The sequence below is a fragment of the Balaenoptera physalus genome, assembly GCF_965194825.1.
Source record: "Balaenoptera physalus genome assembly, chromosome: 6".
NCBI lineage: Eukaryota > Metazoa > Chordata > Mammalia > Artiodactyla > Balaenopteridae > Balaenoptera > Balaenoptera physalus.
In genome coordinates, this window is record NC_138885.1 from 115129017 (window position 1) to 115148585 (window position 19569).

General features: G+C 39.9%; 1 protein-coding gene across 2 annotated transcripts in view; it reads right to left on the bottom strand.

Annotated features, from left to right (window-relative positions):
* Window positions 1-1577: 1577 nt before the first annotated feature.
* The window catches only part of LOC309662494 (cyclin-Y-like protein 1), a gene marked incomplete at its 5' end in the record, with an annotated part of 34336 nt that continues 16344 nt past the window's right edge, over window positions 1578-19569 (bottom strand). Inside the window, 7 exons of one of the 2 annotated variants that reach the window (XM_082465252.1) lie at window positions 1578-2496; window positions 4054-4216; window positions 7498-7664; window positions 11484-11603; window positions 12576-12627; window positions 14829-14864; window positions 18413-18513. In XM_082465252.1, coding sequence (XP_082321378.1) covers window positions 2380-2496; window positions 4054-4216; window positions 7498-7664; window positions 11484-11603; window positions 12576-12627; window positions 14829-14864; window positions 18413-18513 — 756 coding nt within the window. In that variant the 3' untranslated portion in view covers window positions 1578-2379. The remainder of the gene's footprint in view (window positions 2497-4053; window positions 4217-7497; window positions 7665-11483; window positions 11604-12575; window positions 12628-14828; window positions 14865-18412; window positions 18514-19569) is intronic. The other variant, XM_082465253.1, reaches the window with a different exon arrangement.

The window sequence follows — 19569 nt, forward strand, 5'->3', positions numbered from 1 at the left end:
ATTAGCTTTTCTTTTAATATAAACATGAGGAAGAAAAACCACATAAGTTGTAGCATTCTTTTCAAAATAAAACTGCAATCAGTACTTGAATTTCCAAGCTCCAAACTCCATAAACAATATTTTTTGAGGTGGTAGATTGTAGTATTTTATATACCATAATTTATCATTTATGTCTCTGTCCCTTAAAAATGATGGAACCTGCAGCACTCAGTATAATGTGAAGCCTTGCTATAAAGAGAGAAAGTACTTCTGGCCCAGAAATGCTTTGTTTACAGGCAAAATTCCTAGGATTACATTTGAGAAGGTAGGAGGAGAAAGATTTCACATAGTTGAGAACACTTTTTTTTTTTTTTTTTTTTAATATTTCAAGTTTAGGTGACATCCTTACCAATCTCCAAAAAGACTGATTACTGGACCTCCCTGCCTTTTAAAGCCTGAGGTAAGGGTTCCTAAGGTTTATATGTTTCCTCTTACATAGAACTTGAAGTGAGACACCTACAGCCAGGTTAACACACAGGATAGAAAAGCTGTTTCGTATCACTTACTCTCCTGTCACTACTACTAGGGTCCAGTTCTTTTCAATTTATTACATGTGAATTAACACTGTTGTTCATAATTCCTTCACCAAATCTAGAAAAAAGAAACTTAGGTGATCAAGCAGGTAAGCAGCCCAGCCTTGCAAAGGACTATTTTAAAAAGAGGAGGGGAGGTATCCCCTCAAGTCTTAGTGCAATTTTAAGCTTTGATACTTGTAGAAGTATAAATGCCACAAACTTACGAAACATCATTTGAAAGTTTAATCGAATTTCTTCTAAACTCATTTAGTTTTGTAAATTTTAAACGTTAAGCGTTTATTGTTTTATTTTTTATTTTTTAAAATTTATGTATTTATTTATTTATGGCTGTGTTGGGTCTTCGTTTCTGTGCGAGGGCTTTCTCTAGTTGTGGCAAGCGGGGACCACTCTTCATCGCGGTGCGCGGGCCTCTCATTATCGCGGCCTCTCTTGTTGCGGAGCACAGGCTCCAGACGCGCAGGCTCAGTAATTGTGGCTCACGGGCCTTCCCAAGCCAGGGCTCCAACCTGTGTCCCCAACAAGAGAGCCTGCGACAGTGAGAGGCCCGCGCACCGCGATGAAGAGTGGCCCCCGCTTGCCACAACTAGAGAAAGCCCTCACACAGAAACGACCCAACACGCCATTAAATAAATTAATTCATTTAAAAAAATAAAAAATAAAAAAATAAAAGCTTAATGTTTAAAATGTACAAAAGTAAATGAGTTTAGAAGAAATTCGATTAAAGTTTCAAGTGATGTTTTGCCAGTCTAGCATTTATACTTCTGCGACACTGTTCTGGAGTATCCAAGCACACTATATTAAAGCTTAAAATTGTTCTAAGACTTTTGGGACACCTTCTATTTCATCACCGGCTTGTTAATTACTGGACCACCATGTTGGCTGGAATTATGAAAATATCCTTTAACACAAGTACATAACAAAGAGGAAAATCATCACAAAATCAGAAGCACCATTATAGTTAACAAGAAATGCAGCACGGACCCAATAGAAGGAAATAACCTACTTTCTCTGTTTATGATCGCAAACATGCTAATATGCTAATAAGTACTGCCTGCAAAGAATTTGGATGACATGTGTTATTCAGCAGCTTTTTGGTTTAAATTGATTGCCAATAATGACTAGCAGCTTCAATGATATAGTAGGGAGGAAGAACCCTGCAAAACCTAACGATGCTACAACAGTCTGTTCCGAAGTTTGGCTTTATGAGTTGTTAGGAGTCCCATGTTTTTTTTTTGTTTTTTTTTTTGTGTTTTTTTTCTTTTTTGTTTTTTTTTGTTTTTTTTTCTTTTTTGTTTTTTTTTTGTTTTTTTGTTTTTTTTTCTTTTTTTGTTTTTTTACTTTTTTTTTTTTTGGAGTCCCATTTTTTGATGGTAATACTGCACTGATTCTAAAGGAATATGCAGCAGTATGGGACAGTGAGGTAAGAAAAACATAGAAGTTATATAGCTAGTGTCTTTAAAGTCTAAAAATTTAAACTATTAATTAAAAAACCTCACATAGCTCACAGCTATCAGATATCTGTGCGTGGATTGGGAGCAGATATCTGTGCGTGGATTGGGAGCTTTTAGCTTTGGAGTGGTTTTTGTAACTCTGTTTACAATAAAAAGGACAGAAGAGCGTGTTACATTGACGAGGTCCCGTTCTTTCCTATGAGCATAATCTTCGCTTGTCCATGAGTCTCTTGAATTCAATGTCTTTCTTTAAGGTGAAAATACTAACTTTGCTGGTTTCTGAGCAGGAGAGGTGATATTTCTCCAGTCTTTGTTTCGAGGGGTTTATGATGTTACAACCCCTCACTTCTCCCTTAAGAGAGGATGGCATTGGAGCGCCGAATACCAATGAAATGATCAGCGCTGAAAGACCTTCTCATAGCAGCTCTACACACGTCTTTGTATTTGTCGTCACACAATCTGGAAATGGCCTAGGAAAGTCAATCAGGTAGAACATAGGTATAATTAGGGGGGAAAAAAATGTTCGGACCTTAAAAAAACAAAAAAAGCATCATTGATAAGCCACACATCTCCATTCGTTTAGATAAGTTCATAGTTACTGCTACTTTGGATAGCTGATATCTACACTAACTGACAGTTCCCTAAGGTAATAACCTTTAAGGGCTATGATTAGATTGCTGGGGCAAGGGGTAACTTGCCCTAATAACTTAGAGTTACTTAAAAATTGGCTTCCTAATGATAGGCTCCTAATAGCAATATCATCTGTTACCTACACACGTGATCCTTAAACGTAATGGACATACACTTGGGCAAAATCAGTGTTTACTCAGCTATTCAACTTCTCTTCAGTTTTCATTAGTTATTACATACTCTAAGAAAATTTTAATCAGGTAGGTATGTGCTGAAGGTAGGAGAGGTCTAATGACAAGCGCTGAAAGGTGCTATTTCACTTGCACATAAATTATGGTAGAAAAACATCTTATTCTAAAGTACCACCAAGGTACCACAGAAAGTATCAATTTTAAATGTGTTCATTTCAGTTGTGAATTTTGCTGTATACCCACCAAAAATCATAAGCCATAAGTATTACGTTGTTCCATGTACGTTACCATTTATATTAAAAACTCATGTACTTTCTACATCCAGTATCTGAATCCACATTATACCTTCCAAGTATAGGTCTCTCAGGTTAGCCACGGATGCTTTGTCTAATAAACTCATGGGACTGAACTGTGATACACACACACACACACACACACACACATACACACACTCACACACACACACGAACTGCAAGCTGAGTAAAAAACAGTTAAGAGGGAATTCCCTGGTGGCGCAGTGGTTAAGAATCCGCCTGCCAATGCAGGGGACACGGATTTGGGCCCTGGTCCGGGAAGATCCCACATGCCGAGGAGCAACTAAGCCCGTGCGCCACAACTACTGACCCTGCGCTCTAGAGCCCGTGCTCTGCAACAAGGGCAGCCACTGCAATGAGAAGCCTGCGCACCGCAATGAAGAGCAGCCCCCGCCCGCCGCAGCTAGAGAAAGCCCGCGTGCAGCAGCGAAGACCCAATGCAGCCATAAATAAATAAATACATTTATTTATTTATTAAAAATATCAAGACAGTAGAAATAGTCCAAAACATCAATTATTAAAAAAAAAACAGACAGTTAAGAGTGGTAAGTAGATTCTGTAGGTACATCTGATTAGGGATACAATTTTAAGAAATTATTCATGTACGGTTATATGTAAGTGTAGAGGTTCAAATGGAAAACCATTAAGAACAGATTAAATATGATTGAAAGTATTCTGAATTATGGTTACAGAAGAGACAATTTTTTTTTTTATAATGTGGGATCCCTGTATAAACCATAAAAGACACAGGAAATATGATGCCAACGGGTCAATAAGCTCTTCAAACTGTTAACAGCTTTCCATTTTCCTAATCACTGCTTAATATAATTTAGCTACAGGTGTGGCTTCGGTGGCTGACAGAAAACCCCAGTTAGTGATTTCACAGCCTTACCTCTAAGTTCTGTGCTCTTTCTTTGCTAAGAGGAGTGAATAGAACATTCAGGTTGTTGTCATCTGCTAAGGAGCGAAGGTCAAAGTAGTATTTGGCATACACACTGAAAGGAACATTAATATTAAACTGAAGTAGCTCCACGAAGTGCCTTTCCATCTCATTCCTGGGGGAGGAGGAGAAGACAAAACCAACACAGGACAATTTTAGTCAACTGGGCTATCTTCAAAAATACCATTCTGAGCTACTAGGATGGCTCTAAATACTGTTTTGAAACCAATAATGGCTACCCAGCTGGATTAATACCCTAATGTGCAAACAAGGTACAGCTATTTGTGGTCCTTTCTGCGTCCCAGCACTTTGAGTCTGGGACAAGGAGGAAGAGGTCATGGCCCTCTTATGCACTCATGCTGCTGACTCAGGGGCTCATTCTTCAGAGTTCCATTAGTGCAGCTGTACGATTCATGCTCCACACTCACTCACGAGGCCCCGCTCTAGTGATCAGTTGAAAGGAATGATGTATGCTGTTTATTAGCTCTGAAGAACTTGCAGACATTTTCACCGGGCTGGTGACAGGAAGGGGCTTACTGAAGTAGAGACGAGCCAACAAAAGGAGTGGGCACATCACCACGGCAACAAATGGATCCATCGAGAGCCACTGCTATTATCTCTGAGGGGGGAAAACTCTTGAGGCAACAAGGATTCATCTCAAGTAAATAAATAAATAAGCTACATTCGATGGGAAAGGGAATCCCCCCACCCCCACCCCCACCCCGTGCATGGGGCTGTGTCAAAGGGCATAATGCAAGTTTCTGTTCACCTTAAAACCTTACTAGGGTGAGTTGTCGTCACCATGACAGGACAGGATGCACTCTTTAAGCTTAGGAAGGCAGTAAGATTATGTCTCAGCTAGACTAAACCCACTTTACGATACGACCTCTGATAGAGCAGTTGTTGCCCCCGGTGTTAGGAGAGCAGCCCAGAATGTTCAGACCTACCGCCCCTTGCCAGGACAGACTGCACACGCCCACAGAGGGCGAATTCAATGAAGTGGGAAAGTAGAGTGCTGGGAGCAGGCTTCTGCTATATGACCATATCCAGCCATTTGCTTGCCAAATGTTTAAGTAAATAAATATAAAGTTAGAGTAAATCTTACCACTTTTCACAGCAATCACTTTAGAGAGTTGATTAGATAAAAATGATAAATACCCAAACAAACATGCAAGTGGCTTATTTTACAATACATTTGGTTTCTTGGTTTTCAAGTGTTAATATTTTATCCATTGGATAAATCAACAAATGCTCCATGTTCTCCTGTATGGAGAGCAGAGTATGAGCAGAAATGAGGTTTCTCATTTGTTGAACTTTAAACCTAACTGAACCTACTTCCAAAATTAATTTCCTGTTCATACGGCCAGAAGTCTATAGAAATGTAAATCAGATAATGTTTTGATAATCAGCTAATCAGGACTTAATTTACTACAGGAATAAATGCACTTCACTATCCCTTTTATATTTTCTCCACTAATACATTTTAATTGTGTGGAAATACAGTACTTCATAGGATTAACATGTCTATTAATAGAGCTTTAATCACTGAAGAAAAGCATTATGCCTACAGAATATGCATCTTCTGTGTTTTTTGCTGTTTGTAAATGGCTAGGTGGCTGAAGAGCCTACCACTTACAGGCGCAGCAAACTGTCTGAACAGCAGCTGCTCAGTTTAACTTACTCTTTTGAAGGGAAATATATATTTAACAAGACACAGAGATGTTAGAAAGTTTTAAGGAAAAGCTGATAGACAGCAATTTTTCAATTCAGACTCAAAATGAGACCATTACAAATAGTAGTCAACAGCAGAGGGATGAAACAAATGTGTATTAAACACTTTGTTGTAATGCTTTCCAACTCCCAAAGATCATAAACAAAAGCAGCCTATTATAAACATAACTCCTGGTGATTCTCCGTTCTACACAGAAAAGCGTTGTTTAGAATTAGTTTCTTCATAGCTGGACAGTGCCGCCAATGCTCCTGGGCTCAATGTCTATGAACACCCACACGTTTCCCTGCATGTTCTCGGATGTTGTACCTGGAACCAGAGCCCCAGTCAGCTCAGCTGCAGATTCTGAGAAAATTTCAGCTGCCATCATGGCAGGGATGGTGTTCACGATTACAAATTTTCCTTCCTTCAAGGGACCAGTTCAAAGACTGATGATAGTGTTGGTCAACGTCACTTTAGTTTCTGCAACTTCCAAAAGTACTTCTATTCATTTCAAATTCATTATCTGCTGTTCCACTGTTTGCTAAGATTGCTACCAGCAATATCACCACGACCACCTGGTTTACATGATCACCAAAGTGGGCATTTTCACCAAAAGCCACTTTGACAGCTACTGACAGTCACTGGTCCCTTCTCTTAGTCACAGCTTTCCTCGCTTCAGCTGTAAATATGCACTTTGGTAATTGTGAATTATCTAGGGTAAGGGGCAAAGGTAACAAAAACAAACTCTTGCCCCTGCCTGCCATCTTGATCGGCCGCTGCTGTCCAATATAATCAAGAGGTGTCCTTTCACATTTTCCTGAATGCCACCCACAAAGACAGGTTCACTGTCAAGCGGGCACTTCGAGAGTCTGCTGGAATTACCTCTCTGGCTCATCCTGCTTCCCACCCTTGGGGCCCTTCACCAGAGCCAGATTGGAAGCCTGGCGTTTCATGCCAATGTGAGCGTGCCATCTGTGAGGAGAACCTGCCTAGTTAACTCAAGGCCCCACAAAGTGCCGCTGTGTTTGCTGAGTGCCCTGGGTGAGGCCCCAGGGATGCTTCCCGGACGACCTGAGAGGTAGGTGTTTCCTAGCTCAGCAGACTTTAGGGGAGGAGACAGGAACACAGGGATCTGAAACCTTTATATGTGGCTACCTGTACATCATAGTTTCTGTAACAACAGAACCTCAGATAAAAAGGAGAAAAAGACCAGCAAAAGCAAATACACAATGTGTGACTCAGGTTGAAATTATAACCTGTCAGTAGTCTAGAGGCCCTAAGACCTTAACAGTGGCCACTTGCTTCAAAGACCAGGCATGTGCCCCTTAAAAATGGACTGGACCTGGTAGACAGCTTTAAGAAAGCTGTCAAGTTACTTACTGTACCATGTTGCTCTGGTAGTGAGCTTGTAAAATGTTTGGCAAAAACCACCAGAAAAATAATTTCAATTTCTCAAGCAGAATATTACAACAATAACACATCAAGACCTACCAATGAATGAGGGGAAATACAAATTGTTATACTACAGCTAGATAGAAAGAAGGCTGTAATTTTATGTCTATTTCAGCTCTCTGCACAAGGTAACCTTTCTTAAAATGTAACATTTCTTAAAAATGTAAACTTTATGAGAGCAAATGAGGTATTGGAAAATGGTTAGAAAGTTCACGGTAACCTTACAAACTCACATGTCCTCAACTGTAACGTCCTTGAGGATCTGGCAGTCGTCCACATTCCATACAGCCCGATCGTCCCAAAACTCGGAGGCAAGAAGAATGGCTCCCAAAACAATTCTTTTCCAGTTAGTGGGGCAAATGTCGATCTCAGCATAAGTTAAAAGCCTTTCTAAGTAAACCTGCAAAAGTAGAGCACTGATCTTTGATTTTCGTTCAGTTTAAGTGCTGTGATAAGAATTGTTAGGAATGACAGATTTCATCTCTTTTTGACACCCCTTTTATTCCTAGGTTCTACAAAGACTTTGCTCAGCCAAGCCAAGGCCAGAGGCCAGGTCACAGTTGTAAGTCAGATATTTCTGTGAGTCTGATATTTCTACTCTGCCCGTGTGAATTTCCAACCCAATTTTGGTCACAGGAATGAAAGGACATCTCAGCAAAGGGCATTCTAAAGACACGCATTGTATTATTACCTTCCCACTTGTCAAGGGCAGCACATACAGCCCAGTGTCGACTTCAACTGTTCAGTAAATGCTTGAGTGCCTATCACGTGCAATGTTAACTACAAGACTGGTGGTGGTTGCATGGCGATTTTACATAACGCTTGAGTGTGTAAAATTCTGGTAAGACTGAGCACATCTTTACCTTCTCTTCAGAGTCACTCACCAGTCCTTTTGTGGCATGAACTTGAAGATAAAAACTGGTGGTCAAGAGAGCCTCCCAGTGGCTGCTGCGTGGCACAGCAGGACAGGCAGTACAAAGGGGCTTTACAACTGTCAAGTATTCCCATATTTTAGTGCCTTTTGAAGGAACACACATGCATACAAAGGGTAGTCCTTTTCATAGCCCCAATTTTTCACATCTCCATTATCATTTCATTATTCATTTCTGTCTTACATAATCTGCAGCTTAGTCAATTCTTTTGGTTTTAAGGTGGGAAGACCTGCCTGTGTCTGTATCCCTGGGGCTCCTCTAAACCTGCCGGTTTGTGAGATGATTTCACGGTTTCTTTTACATGTATCAAATGTCTACCCTACAAAGAACTGGATGGAGTTAACAGCTGAGCAAAGATTAGAGAGGTAAGCTGTGATTTGTTGTTACCTCTGTAGAAGAGTGTATATGCCATTTGACAAAAAGAAAAATGTCCAGTTTGAAAGAGTCTGTTTACTCTCTGAAGGGTTATCAGATTGACAGCTCAGATTCGCCCATGCCCTCCAAACTCTACTGTGTTTTCAAACACGGGTATTGAGATTATATGTTCTTAGTGAAATTCGGCTCCCATTCCCCAAAGAACTCAGCACTCTCTAGTACCCTAAGAACGACTCTCCCCGCAAGGTTCAACTCTCTACTTTATGGGACTCATCAGAGGCACTGAAACGACACTGGCAATCTCTCAACTTCCTCTCACCTTTGTACTGGCAAACTTGGTACACGTGCTGATATTCATTTATCCCACTTGCCCTCCTGTCTCGGAGGAAGCGAGATTTCTTTCTTTTCACTGAAGCTAACTCTCCTATGAATGAAGTTGATCCCACCTCACTTCTGCAGAGCACTGTGCCCACAGTTAGTCTCCTTTTGAACAACTTCTCCCTGTCAGAGGCTTCCTCCAGTGTGAATGCTTCCATGTCCCCAGCCTGTCCCCCACTGCCCCTAGACGGCGTCCTCAGGCCTGAGGCCAGCTCCTCATCTCCCATCCTCTCCTTAACCCACTTCAGTCAGCCTCCTGCTGCTACCACTCTACAGAGACTACTCTTGCCGTGGTCACCGGTGCCTTCACACAAACAACCCAGAGCTCTTCGTCCCAGAGCTCCACTCCCCAGGCCTTCCCTCATAAATGAAAGAGCACTGCCACACGCCCAGTCGCTGAGACCAAAAACCTGCACTTGAGTGTATCCTGCTCCAATCTGTTAGGACTTCTTGTTATCTCTACCTTCACTGGTACCCTGACCGCTTTTCTGTCTGTCACTTCTGACTTGTATCGCTGCCACTGCCTAACTTCTCTGCCTCCCAACAGACTACAGTCTGTTCTCCCCAAAGCAGCCAGGAGAGCCTCTTAAATTAAGAGTACTTTATGCGCCTGCTCCAGATCTGCCAGAGGCTTCCCATCAAACAAATACCTTCTTCCCGTGGCCTGCAAGTTACGAGGCCCTGTGCGGTACGGCCTTGTCCTTCCGTGACCTCATCACCTATGCTCTTTCCCTCATTCCCCGCTCGGATCACAATGGCCACCTTGCTTTTCCTTGAACACACAGAACAAGTTCCTGTCTCAGAGCCTTGCACTTGTCCCCTCTGCCCGTAATGCCAGCGTACCTGATCTTCCTCAGTTCAGCCAGGTCCTGGGTTCAAACATTACCTCTTTAAAGAGGCTCTTCCTGAGCTTTCTAGTAAGCCCCTCTAATCACTTTATCCCTTTACCTTGCTTTCTCTTCATGGTTTTTACCACCACTTGAAATAGTCATCTTTTAAAAAACACTCATTAAAAAAAAACACTTATACTTTGCTATACACCTGAAACTAACACAACACTGTAAATCAACTGTACTCCGATAAAAAAAAAAAAAAAAAAAAATTTACGTCTTCCACACTTGCTCCATAAAGGCGAGAACTTTATTTATCCAACTTGTTCTCTCCTCCACCCCCCACATGTAGAAAAGTGACACAGAGTAGGTATTCAGTGACATGGTATTTATGACATGAGCAACTTCTTGGTAGCATTTAGCGTTTGGACCATACTCTCCTTCTTGAACCTCTCCTGGTGTCTCTTAGGGTTCTCTGCTGGGTTTCCTACCACTGTAGCCACTCCTCTGGGGATCTGTCCCTTAAGTGCTGACAGTCTCTAGTAGGATCTATCTTCTACCCACTTTTTATTTTACATACTTTCTCTGCATTTTAACAGCTACACTTAATTCCCTCCCTCTAGCTCAGATTCATGCTCCAATCCCATATATTCAAATGATTACTAGACACTGCCATTCTGCTGTCTCGCAGGTACATCAAGCTTAACTTGGCTACAAAGAAATGCCCCTCTTCCAACCCAAATACTCTCCTTCCTGCATTTCCTAGCTCTCCATATGCAAGCACCATTCCTGCCTCTCTCAAGCATGTGCTAAGCACTCCAAGTGGCCTGTAGCGCCAAGAAAAGGCCTGTGTCTGATCCAGTACCCACTGAGGGGTCTCTTTTCAAAAGGACAAGCCTCCTGTCCTAAATTCTGCCTTGATAGGAGCAGGCAGTGAGTGGCCTAAGTATTCCTTCCCTGCAGACCACGCAGCTGACTTTCCCCCCTACAGGTTTGCTATAGGGAGGAGTAAAACAATCCCAACTACCTCTCACTTGAATATGATTTATTATTCAAATGATAAAATCTTACCATAGGAATTAGGAATGGATGACAAAAAGGTCCTTACACAGCTGTAGCTTAGCAGGCTAACTAGAGTAAAGCCTTCTGAAGTCCTACTGGCACCCTAGTCCTGGGCAACTTCACATGCAGGCAATAAGAGGACAGCAGGGATGGTTAACACCATTATCCATTATCCAAGGAACAGAGAACTGAGGGCAGTAGTTCTCAGTCAGGACACACATCAGAACTGCCTAGGCAGTGCAGTCTGGGACTCAGCTTCAAACTGCCCGGAACCTGTTTCTGCCTGTGGACCAGAGCGCTCAGTGATTGCCCCGCCCCACCACCACCACACGCGTCGTCTGTGTGTGCGTGTGTGCACTGTGCGTGCGTGTGTCCCCTCAGGTGTGGAAGGAGAAACCAGAAATCTCTCCTGCTGCCTTTAATAGCAATTGTTTTGTGATGAGAAAAGCAATGGCAACGTTTTAAATCATAATGATGATTAAAGCTCAAATGTGTATACTTTACTTTCTTTTGATAGGTTTCTCTTAATAAAGTTCTAATGATCGTTTCAGGAACCTACTTTCATTTGGGAAAAACAGGACCATACCATGTGTACAAGACAGAAATTTCTACAGATGCTTTATGAAAGAAAAAATATCTTACCAAAGTTACTACTGCACCTTCAGCAGTTAGCTGTGCGGCACTAGAAAGAGTATGAACAAATCCGTAAATGAATTTGTGTTCAGGATCATGCTCGAAGTATTCCTCTGGAATCTTTTCTCGCTGAAGGGAGAAAAAATGCAATTTAAGTATCCACGGAAGAAAAATACTTAAAAGTACCCTTAAGATAGCAGTCTTCACACTTGGGCCCACGTGCCCCTTAAAATAATTCTGATTGGGTGACATGTCTTGTAGTCTTTTAAATCTAAACAATGGGATCCTAAAATACCACAGTGATCCAGTACTCACCACCATTCATTAAAGAAAAATACAGGCACAACCGCAGAAAATTTATGTATTTCCACGTTCCTCCCCACAGAATTCTAACCAAATGTAAACTATTGGGTTGGCCAAAAAGTTCATTTGGTTTTAAGTAAAAATAAAAGACACAGTTTTCATTTTCACCAAGCATTTTATTGAACAATATATTCACTAACCAAACAAACTTTTTGGCCAACCCAATACTTTTAGGCTCAAAAGTCTTGCTGATCACCATATGTCATACTTTTCTGTAGTCAACTTTGAAAACACATTTCCAGTGTCCTGTAACCATAAGGCTCTAAGAATGTGCTGTCCTGTACAGCAGTCGCCAGCCACGTGTGGCCACAGAGCACCCGGAGAAGTGAATTTTAAAACTTTGTCATTTTAATTCGTTTAAAATGTAAACAGTTTTCTAATTTTCTTCTTAGAGGCCTTATCATATTAGGTTTATTTACAAATATTTATATTGTTTGATGCTATGGAACATCATCCTTTAAAAAGATACATTTTCTGTTACTTGGGTATGTTTACTTACCTGCTCACTATTCACACAAAGTGCAACTTGGTTCATATCCATCAACCCCTTATACAACACGCCTTCGGGAAAATGACTAGACACAACATGGCGTGGGGAAGAAGACTTAAAGGAAGATGAATTTGACTTCGAGCTGGAGGAAGTAATTTTCTTCTAGTAATTAATTTCAAAGCAAATCAGCATGAAATAAACACAACTGTATAAGAGAAAAATACCACTTCAATAAAACTGACACTTACTGTGAGTGGATGTAATCTCTCATCAAAAATATCCAAGGATCTATCTGCAACTCTATAAAATAAGAATGTGCATTTAAAAAATTAATTCAGGACTTACTATCTTAGTAAAATATCGGCTAGGAGTAGAGAGAGGGGTAGAGGAAGCTTAACCTTCAACGAAGCAAACAGTTTTATAAATTCTTCTCCTGGATTCCACCCTTAGAAAGGTTTCCTGACCTATTTTTACTCAGCACATCAAGTTCTGTGAAACCTTGTCTACAACAACCAGCCAGAGTTGCCTCTATAAGCACTGACCCTCCCTAACAGGCAATGCTAGTAAACCAATATATTTTCACCCCTCTAACCTCACACTGGAATATGCAAGAACATTTTATGAAGCAGTGGTGGTGGGCAATAAATTCTTCTCACTTCAATCAATGTGAATATGAGATTCATGGTTTTTTCCCGTTTTTTTCTCTTTAGTTCTTTATATTCTTCTTGTGTATTTCTTCTTGTCTCTTTTAAATAGTTTGAGTTAAAAATGTAATTGTCTTTTTATTTTAAAAGAAACCAGGCTTTTTAATTTAAAATTTCACCACACTAATACACTGCGCTCATTTGAACAGTGGTTCTCTAAATGTGGTCTGCAGGCCTCTGGGATTCTCCCCTATCCCCTCCTTCAGGAGGCCCAAGAGGTCAAAACTGCTTTTATAAGAATACTAAGACACTACCTGCCCTTCACATTGTGTGACATTTGCTATGGATGTATAAAAGCAAAAGTGGGTAAAACTGCTGGTTTCTGAGCATGAATCAAGGCAGTGGTACCAAACTGAATTAGAAGTCATTCAATTATTCACTGCCACTTGCAGTTAAAAAATCTGCTTGAAGAACATCCTTGATAAAAGAGTAAAAATTAATAGTGTTCTTAAACCTTGGTCCTTCTTTTTAATATTCTGAATAAGTGGAAAGTATGCATTAAGCACTTTTACATACTGAAATATGGCTGTGTTAAGGAAAAGCACTTGTGACTTGGCGGTAAGTCATTTTTTTCATAGAACACCATCTTTATTTGAAACACTTTTTTCATCGAACACCATCGTTATTTGAATGTACAACTGACACAGTCATTCTTTCAAAAATGAACAAAGTGAGCCTGTCACTTCAAGGAAAATAACTCTAAAGTTATTTGTTGCCAATGATAAAATTCAAGCCATCAAGCTAAAAATATCAGGAGTTTTGGAAAACTTCTACCTTCGATTGTGAACTTGACAACTTCTCAACACTTAAAAGACTTTTCTGGTAAGACTGGTGGTGATACTAACAAAAGTGAGTTTTTGACACTGTCTAAAGAAATGTGAACCAATACTTTCCAAATGACCAATGTATAATATTATAAAGTCAGGTACAGGTAAAAAGATCTACTCAGTATGCATGACAGATCAATGGGTATTAATTTAACATAGTATTTATTACAAGTTCATTGATATGATTTAGAATTCCATTTTAACTAATTTAAGAAACTAGCACATGCAGACTTTTGGTACAGTATCAAAGAATATACCAAATTATCTGAAGGCTTTAAAAATACACCTTTTTCCAACTATATATCTGCAAGCGGCTGGATCTTCTTCATATTGTTTCTTCAAAACAAATGACTGAAGACAGAATAGATATGAGAATCAGCTGTCTTCTATTGAGGAGATACTTTTCTCTCAATATTTTTTGTTGTGGAAAATAGTTATTTTTCATTAAAAAAAATGATTTATGTTGAACACTGGGGTTCCCAATCAGGGGTGATTTCGTCCCCCAGGGGACTTCTGGCCATGGCTGGAGACAGTTTTGGTTGTCGTAATGTGGAGGGAAGAAGGTGCTACTGGCATCTAGTGAGTAGAGGCCAAGGGTGCTGCTATATATCCTATAACACACAGGACGACACCCCACAACAAAGCATTATCTAGCTCAAAATTTCAGTAGTGCTAAGGCACACCCTGTTTTAATATACAATGAATTTAATTTTTTAAATTCTCAATTTCAATTTCTAATACAGTAAATTATCAATATAACCCATATAAACAAATACTCTTTGGGATGCTCAGTAACCTAAGAATTAAGGGTCCTAAGAGAAAAATAAATGATTCACTTCTATATTGTAATAAAAGCACTCTAATAATAAAAGCTTATGCCAGTAACATCTATAGTTATTACCTAACACTAAACTTGATACCTTGTAAATTAATTAGCTGGAATAACAAGATAGGTTTCAAAAGAGCTCACCTGTTCTTGATGTGGTAATATATTGCTAAGGTCATACTGTGGAGGAAAAAAAATACATTGTCATCACTGATTTTTATCATATCAGGCCTGAAGACATTTTTAAAAAGGGGTTAGCAAGGAGGGAAGACCTTCCAGAGGCCCAGTGGCCCCGAAATCCTCGAATTCAGAACAGTACCACATGGGTGCTTTCCCCCTTGTTTTAGGTTCTTCAGCTTTTAGCAAAATTAGGAGACCCAAAATGCTAGATATGCTGTTAGAAGGCATGTTTTGGTTGATTATTATAATATATAAATTATTACATATGTCCCCTGTCATTTGTCCTTCTACCCACAAAACCTTCTGTCCTGTACAAGTTATATCTATCTATACACATGCTTAAATTTAAGCCATATAGTAGTTTGTGTGTGGGGGTGTGTGTGTGTGTGTGTGGTTTTTTTGTTAGCCCCTGCATTTCAGTTGATTTAGTTCGCTATCCACCTACCCATCCGTTTTCCATTATTTCCCTAAAAGTAAATAATAAAAGTGCTCTATACCAAAATGATTTCAAATCACTTTTACATAATTATTAGAAAATTTAATAGCAAAATTTTATAGCCACAAAACTGATGATAGGTCTAGCTATCCTGAAATAAGCAGTGCTAATAAGACAGCATAATACTACACAGTATCCTATTAATGACAGGTATTTCCAAATTATTTTAAATAAAGTATTAACGAACAGATAGATACAAGTCCTTAGGTAGTCTTTTTTAAGTTACTATATTCCTAAGTTATTCACAGATGTTGTATATTAGGCAACAAAGGGGTTCTCTGGTTAAGTTATATGCTCCCCTTTGTTCTCAGTGTCTAAAATGAAACTCAAAATAATTGAGGGAAGGCAAATCTGAATTTTAGAATAGGTCTATAGAATCTTAGCACTTGTATAAAGGCCTGTAACACCGTTAGCATCAAAGATGGATACTTCTATAGTGCTTCCAAGTTTCATCTTCAAATTGATTTTAAAATCACAGCATTAGAAGTTTTATGATGGAAAGGACCACTGAACCGTAGATGACATTTAATTAAACCACCCATTTTACAGATAAGGGAACCAAGGCTTAAAACTGACTTACCTAAGGTCCCACTAATTATCAGAAGCAGTTCTCTTTCTCCTGCCCTCTAACCAAATAGTGGCTCCCAAGCTCAGCTGCACACTGGGATCATCTGAGAAGCTTTAAAAACTGCCTGGCTTCTGCTTCAAGATGTTCTGATTTAACCGGCACTGGGTATGACTTGGGCATCAGGACTGTTTTTAAAGATCCCCAGATGACTGCAGCGTGCAGCAAAGTTTAGGGATGAATGAGTTAGGGTTAAGATCGGAGAATCACTCGGGATGCTTTTGTCCATATAATCATGCTTCACATCATTCCCCATCTTGTCAACAGGTGTGTGTGCGTGGGTGAGAGAGAGACAGACAGACAGACAGACACACAGACACTGTGTCTTGGAGGCGGGGGCAGGCGGGTGGACTTTGTGCATCCAGAAACATATATCTTGAAAAGTTGCATAAGTGATTCTAATAAGGCTCACCTACCCCACTGAGAACAGCTACCCCACTGAAAACTAACCCCATGATAAACATTTTCAAAATCATTCCTAAAAGCCAATTGGCCCTATTAATTTTCTCAGTAAACCTTTATTTCACCAATAATGAATGTGATGAATGATCATTTCTAAAACTTCATGAGAGCAAATTAAAATTTACTGTACTTCCAAAAATTAGACTAGGTCGGGAAAAAAAAGGATGAAACCTTCTTGTCTGAGCAAGGTAAATCTTTTTTTTTTTTTTTAATTTTATTTAATTTTACTTAATTTGGGATGCATGGGGTCTTTGTTACTGCGCGCGGGCTTTCTCTAGTTGCCAAGAGCGGGGGCTGCTCTTTGTCGTGGTGCGCGGCCTTCTCACTGTGGTGGCTTCTCTTGTTGCACGGCACGGGCTCTAGGTGCGTGGGCTTCAGTAGTTGCACACGGGCTCAGTAGTTGTGGCTCGCGGGCTCTACGGCACAGGCTCAGTAGTTGTGGCGCACGGGTTTAATTGCTCTGCGGCATGTGGGATCTTCCCAGACCAGGGCTCGAACCTGTGTCACCTGCGTTGGCAGGCAGATTCTTAAACCACTACACCACCAGGGAAGTCCCTGAGCAAGGTTTACTTTCAAAGTACTTTTGAATTATATACTGGACATCAGACTCTTTTGAATTCAAAAGAAGCTGCGACTCTAGCCAAAGTAGAGTGGTTTTTGTACCCACAGATTCAGTGTCTTGGCTGAAGAAAAACATTGAGTGATTATGTGATAAGTGCCCAAACTCAGGACTTTAGAGATGGGGCTCAGTTTTTGCTGAAACATGACTTGACTGCAACTATTATTGTAAGCAAGAGAGGAAAGTTACATTATTATGACTGTGAACTTGCTGTCTTTAATTAAAGTAGAAGTTACTGAGAATTTAAATAGCTAAAAAAAAAGCTGGCACATTAAAAACCAATTAAAAATACAATTAGCTTATAAAATTAAGACAACAAATAAAATTAAGGATAAGGACATTAATATTTTCAAATAGCATTTCCCAAACTGTGTTCTGGAAAATCAACATTCATATCCTAAGGAGATGTTAATGTTTCGTGGACAACCGCGAGGGAGGAGGCAAGAAGCTCTGCATCCCGTTTGGTTTTTTTCTCTTAAATAAGCTTGAAAGGTTCATCATTAGGGTGTTTTGAAAGTGCATCTCCAATTGTGGACTATGAGGTGCTCCCAGAAATTAAAGAATAGTTTCCATCATCATGACACTGTTCGTGTCTCCTTAAGTATAAGCCTGACCACAGCCATGTTTCCGAAACCTCACCTCTTTTATTGTTCTCTGCTGTGAGTGATACAGTGTGTTGGAGATATATATATATAAACAAAACTTAAATGTGTCTATTAAGTTAAAACCTCAGTTGAACAAATTTCATCTACAAAGAAATTAAGCTTGAGTGTGTATTTCTTAAGACTGGTTTGATATATTCTCCCCCTCTTTGGGGGACAGGAAGGAGAAGTAAAATTTCATACAGAAAGAGTGCAGGAAAAAAAAAAAAGCACAGTGGGATAAATCTGACAAACTCCAATTAAATTTAAATGCAGATTCGCTTTGGTGCCAGCAGGGGACAAGCTGTTCCTTCTTCTAAGAGCAGCTTCCAAAGTAGTGCACGTTGTTTGAGGACTACAACTCATACAGTAATAATTGTCTCTAGAAACAGCCAATCAAAAGCACCTCTCTTTCTCACTGTGTTCAACAATGGCTTAGCAACAGAAACGCGTCAAATAAAGATTTATACTTTTTCTGGGATTTCTTATTTGCTAACTGACTTTCCCTTCTATCATGCGCTCTAAGATTAAAATGGAAACTGAAAATTCATATTTAGGTCCTTGAAATCAATCTATAGTTGACACCAGTTTTTTAACCTGATCACTGAAAAGGACAATTCAAATGAATGAACTTATGTATGGCTAGGATGCTTTTAGCGATAAGGGGGTCTGTCACTCAGCCCTTGGCAACCTACTTGTACTCACCATTTTACTGTGGTTCTAAGATTAGGCTGGCTGACCGTGCTGTCATCTAGAAATATTGTTGAGCATGAGCTATACTTTTTAGTAAGCTGCCCTGGAGATACCTGAAGGGGAAGGGAAATAGAAGAAAATGTCACAGTAAGTTAAACCTATCAAGTGTGTGTTTTTCCTCGGTTAAAATGTCAAACGATAAAGCATTAAGATTTTTCTTACACTCCATGAACTGCCTGAGTGTGATATCATGTGCAGCTCTATGGGAAACCTCTATACTCTGACTTCCACAGACGAGCTTTGAGAAATGGGTTCTAAAATGCTGCCTTGATATAGTACCTATAATCAAACCTGGCAAGCACCTATTATAAATTACCTTTATAATAATGTAAAAAGTTTAGAATAAGATTTCAGGGTTTTTTCCTTAAGCAATGAAATGCAGCTGAGATTTCCTATTTCTATTCATTTACTACAATAAAACGTAATGCTTTATATAATACCGATGTAGGAGCATTTCACTGCAGTAAATGAACACCAATAATAAATGTTCAGGAGACAGTGTGACGAAACAAACGTTTTCCAATCAGAGGCTGGGCATGCCAGGGCTGCTCTATCACTAAAAAGCTGGGGGCCATAAGTCTCTCTGGGCCTCAATTTCCTTATCTGGAGGACAAAAAGGTACTGCTTAAAGATTCTCTCGCATCCAAAAAAAACGGATAAAACAACTCTGAGAATTTAACTTCTCACTTCATGTTTAAGTAAGACTGCCATTACATTACTCAAGTGAGAACCTCAGAGAATACTTGCCATTCATTTCAAAATTGTACTAATTCTGTTCTACGTGTTATTTGACACTCCTGCCTCACCCATGCTGCTCTCTGCCTGCAATGCCTTTTTCTTCCTCCTGTCCCAGCAAGCTTGACCCCATCTGCCTCTAGGATCCCTTTGCCAGCAGGCACACCACAAAACTTCTCACTTTCTGCACACTCACACATCTAATTTACCAACTGTTCCATGGTCTCAGCTGCTTGCATAGTACCACCCTCTTAAGTAAACAAGCTTCTCCAGGTTAGGAAGATTCTTCTCCTACCTCCAGCTACTGAGCACAGAATCTGGGACAAATTAGGATTCGACAAGTGTTTGAGAAATTATTTAAGATCAGTTACAAC